This window comes from Nymphaea colorata, chromosome 12 (assembly GCF_008831285.2).
Source record: "Nymphaea colorata isolate Beijing-Zhang1983 chromosome 12, ASM883128v2, whole genome shotgun sequence".
NCBI classification, from domain to species: domain Eukaryota; kingdom Viridiplantae; phylum Streptophyta; class Magnoliopsida; order Nymphaeales; family Nymphaeaceae; genus Nymphaea; species Nymphaea colorata.
This window is the reverse complement of record NC_045149.1, coordinates 18,704,135-18,713,340: the sequence shown is the minus strand read 5'-3', so window position 1 is coordinate 18,713,340 and position 9,206 is coordinate 18,704,135. Positions and strand designations below refer to the sequence as shown.

The window sequence follows — 9,206 nt, the reverse complement described above, 5'->3', positions numbered from 1 at the left end:
AATCAAAAGTAAAGAACTATGAAGGATAATTTTTAAGTGGCCTTCTAACCAGTCGATGTTTTTACCAGGAACACGTCTCAGTGTGTATTATACATTCTCCCAATCACATGGCTAATGGATTCAACTTCATTTGCAAACTGAAAGAGAAAGTTCAATACCCATGCTACCTCCCTTGGAAAATCTGGTTGATGTCTGCCGAAAGTAAACTTCTTGTCGATAAAAAGCAAGATTGTTATCTTGCAACTAACATCGCAAGGAACTGACAAAAGATGTCTTTACAAGCAGATTTCAAAATGAGGGAAGCAAAAGTGGGGAAACCAAAAGCGGGGAACAGACGTCTGACCTGCAACACAACACAGACATGATTTCATGAACGGCAGCTGCTCCATTGGCGTAGCTCCAACTTTATTTCTAAAGAACCAAATTGGCATTGCATTATAAACATAAAAATGTGTATAAAAGTGCCTTTAATAACCCACTCTCATGAAAATGTTCTCAGAGACGGTCAAACCTGCTTTTGAGATGCCATCATGCTTCTGCAAAGTAGAGGAAAGTTCAAAACAGTTCTGTCACTAGAACATAAAATTCTTGAAAAACTGTGGAATGTTGATTTTCTCAGTTGGAAAATGGTACTTTTTCTGAGATGTGACATGATGAGACCTGATCTCATATTAAGCCTAAAAGGTTGGCCTGTTACCTTTGTTACTTCGTCAAAGTACAGCCACCTTTTACTGCCAACATTTTAAGTGACGTATCCGCTTCATAAAGTGAAACTGTCGGAAGATCAATGTTAGTTTCGACTCCCATCACTTTGTCTTCATATGTTAACACTTGAGATCCGGGTTCAATCTCTCAGTTGACAAGGCCAACATGCATGGCACGTAGCAGGCAGACTTGTTTGCGGGTGTCATTTCCAGTACGTTGTAGTCGAAAATGTCCTAATCCATCCCATCACATAATATACCTCTATTTTGAGTACGGCAGACCACGAACAACAATGTTTGGTGATGTCAGAACGGTCTAAAGATGTTGCTTTTGCATTTACTATGAAGAGAAGAATGAGACTGAAGAACCACATGATTTTCTCTTACTGTGATTTTGTTGAAAGAAATTCAAGTATTCAATTAAGCTAAGATACCAACAAGAAAATTCCCTTTACAAGGATTTGAAAGTTTAAATATACCCGGACAAGTCGACAGTAGTAGCTTCAACCTCCTACACCTTATGAAAGAAGAAAATGGCTCCGCAATTTGAAACCAAACAAAGGTCAACAAGGGAAATAAAGTGGGAGAAAATTCCCCTAGAATTCAAGGGTCTCCAATGTCATTTATTCTCCTCAAACCCGTATTGTGCACCTGACCATAGACACGAATAATTTGGCTGAGTCTGTCCAACTGAGGCCAAAGCAAACATCGAGGGGCTGTTATCAGTCATCAAAGGTGATGCCAAATCCCGGATAGCAAGTAATAGACAGCAAAAGGCACTTTCAAAACCTGTCAACGATTATTGTAAAACAGCTCCCAACAGACTAGCAGATCGAAAACTAGAAATCCGGACTCGTTATTCTCTCACTGATCGTAGCACCAATAGAAGGTCCACCCTTACGGTAGCAAGTGAGGTACTCGGTTGGATAGCCCTTCAGTTTGTGGGGCGCAATCCCTAGGTCTTGAAACGTTAATGCTGCAAGTAGCAAATAAATATTAGTACATGCAAAAGCTTGAGAGATGCTTCTAAGAAAAAAAAAAAAAAAAGAAAAAACCAGAAACGATGACAATGACCAGCCATTATCAGTTTGCACAATTTCAATCGCCATCTAGAATGATTGGCTACCAACCATCTGGGTAAATTTGCTGAATCAGAGGGCACCACTTCCAAGAATGACCCCATCTTGAGGGCCTCTATGGGCCCAGTTCAGTATCCTCAAAATTTCTAAATAACTATGAAATGTCATATACAAGGAGTAGGAAAACTTACCATTTTCAGAAACAACTGTGTCCACTGTAAGGGATTCAATCTGATCCAAATTGAAAATGTCAGGGTTGGGAAGAGGGAATGGAACCTTCCGCAGAAAGAACTCTCTTGGGGTTGCAACAGCCTGCATGTCCATGAAACCATTCATTACCACCACTAGATGCCAAAATGGTGCAGCAAATGAAAGAAATATATTACTCCCCACCATCCATGGAGATGAACACAAACGGAAGACAACAAGGTTGACGGCTCAAAAAGCTACTGGAGAATGACCAAACCTCACCTAACTTGTTAATTTTCAGATTTTTGTTGAAGAACTACTTTTGAACCTATCAATAGCGGGGGCTATAACAAGAAGATAATTTCTAGACATAGCAACTTTAGGAAAGTACACAGTGCTAATGGATAGTGAAGTATCATTTACAGAGAAGTTAAAATTCTCCTTCCAAGGAAAAACATGAGCAATGCCATAATACTTACCCTTGCAATAGGAAAAGGTACATTAACATAACGGGGCCATTCACGAATAACTTCATACATCAGTTCAGCCTGCAGAAAAGAGAATTCATATTCATAAGTAACACAAGTTCAAAGATCCTTCCAACAGCAGCTTGAAAGAGTACTACCAGTTGATGTACAGTCATAATATCTGGACCACCCAACTCATACACCTTGCCCATGCTAGCTCCATCATCTTTCAAGGCAGCAACAATGGCAGCAGCAACATCAATGACATAAACCGGTTGGATCCTGAACTGACAGCATCAGTCAATTAAGCAGAAAAGCTTCTTTCAAACCTCAGGCAGAAACAGAAAGCATGCATTAAAAAAACAGGAATAATTTGAGAAACTACATACTTTGATGATCCATTCCCTATCATTGGAAGAAAACTCCACTTCTTCGCAAAGTGCGCCCACTTATTCATAATTCGGTCTTCTGTACCAATCATAACAGCTGGCTTCATGATCGTTGCCTGTAATAAGTTAAAATAAATCTACCTGAGAAAATCTCATAGGAAAATGAACAAGATGTTAAATTTGAAATTTCAGCTTCTGGATAGAACTGCAAATGCATACGGCAGATAAAATTATTTATTACATTCACTTGCAAGGACAGCATTTTCCTACATTTTGACACTTTCAGGAAGCAGGAAAAGAGAAGTCTGTTACATCAATATTTTTAGCTTACAAAATTGTCATTGAATGGCAAATGAAGTGCCACACAGCTTCCAATCAGAAGAACGAAGTGTTAGTTACCTACATGTAGTGAAGACTCACTCGTTACTTCAGTTTATGTTTAGCTACAAGCGATGAGCCAGATGATATCCATGCTCATAGACAGGAAATTGTTGCCAATGGAAACTAATCATGACAAGACACTATAGCAACAGAAGCATAGAGAACAAACAAGAAGAACATGTCAAAAACCATAAATCTGGACCACCAGTCAATCGATTAAACTGTCTGAATTCCCAAAGTGTTTCCACAGAAGAGAACTGCGAGAGTTTAAAAATGTATAGACAGGTAGCTATGTAAGATTTGGAAGTTAATGAAACAACTAATACCCTTAATTAGGATATGAAAAGGAAATATATAGAGATAGAAGAAATACCAAGTACCCAGAGTGGCATAAAAGAATAGAAAAACAAAGGCGCACCAATAATTAATCAACTAAGGACAATAATTGCGAAGCAAAGAGTATCCAGCAGAATCAAGTCTTAATTTCTTTGATATGAAAAATTGTTATCCTTCTACACCATATTCATGAATGGAAGTAATTCCACTTCCAACTGAATCCCCTTTTACTGAAGAAGTGTGGGTTAATCTGCAAATCACAAAGGTTATACCTGCTTCAAAGGTTTACTCTGTAGCACCCACCCTTCTCATCAACCTGGAAAGACATTAACATGGTATACCAAAAAAATCCTCTGGAAAGCTTGTCAATAAGGGGCTTTTCGAGTGCAGGCAAAACTCTTATCTACCCAAAGCTTCTCCAGAAGAGATCAATCGGCTTTGAACATTGAAGAGTTTTCGCTCCACAAATAAAGTAAAAATTGTTGCCCAAGAACATATTCCGTTGTTGACAGTAGTTTATATACCAAAGGTTCACTGGTTGTGGAGGAAGGGTCTTGAATAAAATGCAACGCCTATGTCTTTTTATTTCATTAAATCAAGTATACCAAACTTTTGCATAGGCACAATTCTGGTCAACATGCTTTGGCTTATTAAAAGAGATAACATATTGTCCTCCAAAGGAGGGTGGAACTTTTGCTAGCAAAATTTTTGCTTCGTCTAAAAGTTTTATTGACAAATTTGGGGCCGACCTAGCAAAACCCACTTCTAGACAAATCTTTACCATATGACCAAACAGTTTCTTCATAAAATCCAACATGGATCATAGGCCTTGTTGTGCTCCGTAAGTAATAGTTTTCACCTATCAGTTGGGTCGTATTCTCAACAATTCATATCCCATACTACTATTATTTCTCTTCTAGAACTTAGGTTGTATAAATAGGGAAATAATCTACACACAAAGATAATTTGCCTTAACATTATTGTTCAAAAAACAAAATCTAATACTAAATGAATAAATCATAGAAATCTATGTAGCACACATTTGAAACAACATAAATTGTATCAGTAGCACCTAATTAAAGAAGGGACGAGGCAGATGGGAATTGGGGACTCCACCTCTGGTAACTCTCTCAGAACAACCGCTTCTGCAGCAGCTTTGGCTCTCAGCATTCTGGATGGAGAAGAAGAAGATGCCCCTAAGCAGGACATTTGTATAAATCTCATGATGCCACCATGTTCTCTAGCTATCTGCATATAAAAATTTCCAAATCCACATTTGCAGGACAGATCAATGGGATGACAAGTCATGGGAAACAATAACTAGAAGACAAAATAGGTATTGGAAATCTCTGATATCCACAAAATTCACTGCAGATTCATATAATTGCAGAGCACGTACTGCAGATGGCAGAACAGAAGGATTAGCAGAAAGTCATAAATACTTGGCTTTCCTCAGGGAGTGCTTTCCATTCGAAGAAGAAGATGAGGAAGTAGCGCTAACACTTTTCAAAAGATATTTTCATGTTTCAAACGTTAAATTGTGGTACAATTGTCAATTAGGACATAGGTCCACTGCAACAAGAAGGAAAAGAGCAAATAATCGTAATCACGCTTTATGCTACAGTCTACTAAATGTCCCAGTTCCTGCCATGCATTTGCTAATAGATTAATATGCAAAAAAGGTTGTGCACTGGAGGCCCATACAAAATCCGCGGACACCAGATTCCCATACTAATTGACAAGTTTTTTTTCCAATGCATGTTTCCAATTTGGAGTCCCATCTTTGTCAAAATACATCTACAAATTCGCATTCAGAGCATATATATTATGGATAGCCTAGATTTACCTCACTAAGTCTTTCACTGAAAAGATAGGTAAGATACCTATCCTTGTTAAAAAAGACCCGCGACGCTCGTCTTCTCCCTCTCGATTTTCTGTGTTCTTCCGCCTTCCGGCTGGTGCTTCAGCAGCTGGAGACGGACGGTGGCTGGGCGACCGGCGGCGGCTGGCGACCGGCGACCCTACCGACGGCAACCTTTCTCCATTTAGCGGACGGACGGCAGGTTTCTTGCTTTGTTAGTTTGTATGTTTCGTTTTGATTTCTAAGGTTCCGATCAACATGTTTGTTGCGGGATTTGTTCTTCTTTCTAGTTTCCCAAAATTGATTGCATGTTCATAACTGGTTCGCCATCTTAAATTGGAAGCACATTCCGATGGTGGTGTGCTGTCTACTGAAAATCAAGGATTTCCTGCTCCCTATTCATCTGCCTCACCACATGGCATGTTTTGAGTTTTTTCCTTTTTCTTGATACATTCAGTTCTCAACTGAGATGATTTGTTCGGGAAAATGGTAGAGAGCATATTCTTTTCTAGTGGCTTGAAGAAGATTCTGCTGACTGCTGGTTTCTCTCTTCTGTGAAAACTGCAACTTGCACATCAATTCGTTCCTGATGTCTGTTTTTGGGTGCTAGTGTAGTTGGAGTTTGGCAATGCTTGAAATGGAGTAAATGAGATTGTCTTTTCACACAACTGTGTTTACCGTTTACTCATTTTAAAGGATGCCCATTTGCACTCAGGCCTCAGCTCTCTTTCATGTGTGGCTTTTTCCATTTGCTTCATTTCCCTGTGCTTCAGATGTGTCCCCTTGTCTGCTTCCATTTGCTTTCATGTGTGGCTTTTTGTTACGCTCTTGTTGAGTTTTCAGGCATGTTCGTTAATTTGATTATAACTTATAAGTTATGCACTATGTAGCTTATGATTGTTGTTCACTTGTGATGATCTCATTTGTTTTTTCAATTTTTTTCATTTTTTTGAATTAAAAATATATAATTATCGCCATACTGCCGTACCAAGATTCACGAAAATGCCATACCAGTGTGACATAGTTCTTATTTAAAACAAATGAACTAATGAATCTATAAGCTTATTACTCATTTCTGATCTCACACAACTTGAATCAAGGTTTATCACAATGAGCACTGAGACGTTAGACAGATGTAAGTGGATGCACATGGTTGCACCCAAAATACCTGAACATTGAATTCGAGAAGTCAAAGCTACAACCACACGCATGGCAGCAGCTCATGCGAGTGCAACATGGTGAGGCAGCCCAAAAGAGTCGGTGTAACATAGCCAAACACTAGCCCCACCAAATTCTTTTTGAAGGGTTGGAAATTTTGATGACACAAATTTCTCCGACACCCCTAACAATAAACTACTTCACTTGATGATTTGCACAGCATAGCAATGGAACAAAAATGCCATGAAATGCATAGAATCATAGTAGATAAAAGGGATTCAAACTTAACCTACCTTAGCTATATGTTCAGCCATATCAAGGTTCACTTCCTCAAAACTGTAGTTCCGAGTCTCATACTCTCTTCCTGCAAGCATCCATAAATATCAATCCACAATGAAAATGCCTTTAAAATTCCAATCACAACAGGAGGAACCAAGGACATGAAAAGCAAAATACCAACCAATAAGATTCAGCACAACATTAGCTTTTGCCATAACTGCCTTGATTGAACTTTCATCTCGTGGATTATATTTCATTGGTACAATCTGCACACAATATTATAAACTTAGATACCTTCTTTTCTAAAAAAAAAAAGACAGTCTTAACCAAACTCAACAAATAACGAAGCCTAGAAACATAGCATCATGCAGTTGACCCCGCTGAATGAGTTAAAATAATCAAAACATACTCTAGCCAACTTGGTGAATCTTTATTCCCTTTTTCCCTGAACATGGCACAGATATGACAGCCCAGCAAACCAGGTAAAATGAAATAACTAAGTTGACAAGATGGAAGAAATTAATTCAGCACTTTCTTTTGGAATCAACTCAATTAACAACCCTTTCAGAATAATTTTCCTACCAATTCATGATGGCAATAATACACGACTGCAAGAATCTTGCAATCCATGCAATTGAATATTCATTAACGTTCTAGTCTTCTGGACATTGATATTGTTGTCAAGGACTCAAGGGCACACCTATGCATGCACCTAGGTTCCTCAGGCATGGTTGTTCAGCATAGGCATGAACAAGCAAGAAAGAAAAAGGTTTTCACTTTTCTTTTTTTCTTCGTCTTTTGTTTCATGAAACATTTTATTTGCATTTTTCCTCTTATATTTCTTCTTTTTCCGCAATATGTAGCAGTTTCTTCTTTTCCTATTCACCATTTGCATATTTGATAGTTATGGTTCGCATGCTATGTATAACCTTTAAACTTTAATTTTTCAACTTCATTAAATTTCATGCTTTGAATTTCTAATTATTTGTATAACATGTTTAATGTGCCACTCAATGCATAGGCTGCAGGTGGTGCTTTTGTCTATATAGGTTCTAATACATGAGATCGCACCAACATCTGCAGGCGCTAATATAAGCTGCACAGGAGAATACGCTACAATGGAAGAACTACTTAGAAACAGCAAAGTGAACAAGAAATGGCCACGTAGTTACCTGACCCAAGTCACCCATCAATTTGAGATGTCTATGGGAATCCTCCGAACCTCTGAAAGGAACCAAAACTTGTGATCCCATTTTGGCTGGAGATAAGGAATTGTATCATCAATCAAGAATACCAAGTAATAAAATAACATCAGAACACCATAAAGCCATAATGCTGAATCCAAGCACCGTAGGACTAGTTTGAGAAAGTTGCTAAATGTAGTAGAACACGATACCAACAGCTAAATCGAGATACACTTTTTAACATAAACTCTGTGAATCAAGCGAAAAAAAGGAACATGTACATACATACCAAGCTGTTGTACCACATAACGGCCAAGGAACCCCGTGGCCCCAAACACCGTCGCAACAATTCCACTGCCAAAAATTCACTGACATTTCAGAATCGAATTCATCCAACGATAATAACACTGGTCACAAATCAATCAAAACCTACGAAAGAGAATGATCGTGTCAACGACCCCTAATTATAAAATGGCGAGAAGCCTTGCAGAAAGTCTCTTGATTCAATGCGTCATTGTAAATTTGGGGGGCGCAAACCAACCAATAGATGAAATTAAACAGCATCAAAAATCAAGTGATGAGATCGTCGCAACGAACGAAACGAAAATGGACACTTCACCTGACGGATGATCGCCCACCGGTGCCCTTCCGAACGAGATGCCCAACGCCCTTAACCGCGAGAGTGGACGCATATCTTGGATGTTCATTTCTGCATTCTGATGGCCACAAGAATAAACATTGTAAAAACAATTTACAGGAAACCCGGGATCAAGAAAACCTAACAAGGAATTCGATGGGGAAGACAATTAGTACAGAAACCGAATAGAGAAGAATCGAAAACCTGAAGATGCGTAGAGGTATCTGAGCGTGGTGGAGGATTTCATCAGAGGCCCAACACGCCTCGAGTAGGCTTCCATCATCTTTCCCCCTCTCTTTCCCTCCCTCTCCCTCTATGAAGAGAATAACTGGGAAGTGTAGTGAGGAGGAGCGCGGTCTCCTTATTTCCAAGATTGCTGCAAGCTAAACGCGTTGGCGGCTCGGAGCCGACTCGGATAATGGTCTGCAGAGGAAAACCGGATAATGAATACGAGGGGGTGCCAACTAGCAGGATTCCTGACTCGGCTTCAATCAATATCCGGTTCCATATTATAATCGGATCCCAACGGAAATGTTTTTTTT

General features: G+C 39.1%; 1 protein-coding gene across 1 annotated transcript; it reads right to left on the bottom strand.

The window, feature by feature from the left end:
* Positions 1-1,059: 1,059 nt before the first annotated feature.
* On the bottom strand, positions 1,060-9,030 carry LOC116266305 (NADH dehydrogenase [ubiquinone] 1 alpha subcomplex subunit 9, mitochondrial). The gene is made up of 12 exons (XM_031647462.2): positions 8,869-9,030; positions 8,647-8,743; positions 8,317-8,381; positions 8,016-8,101; positions 7,025-7,109; positions 6,858-6,928; positions 4,662-4,793; positions 2,829-2,944; positions 2,598-2,721; positions 2,452-2,520; positions 1,975-2,095; positions 1,060-1,680 (listed from the first exon to the last, which is right to left on the bottom strand). Exons 1-12 carry the CDS (start codon positions 8,945-8,947, stop codon positions 1,544-1,546), a joined length of 1,182 nt encoding a protein of 393 aa, XP_031503322.1. The 5' UTR covers positions 8,948-9,030; the 3' UTR covers positions 1,060-1,543.
* Between the last annotated feature and the right edge of the window lie 176 nt (positions 9,031-9,206).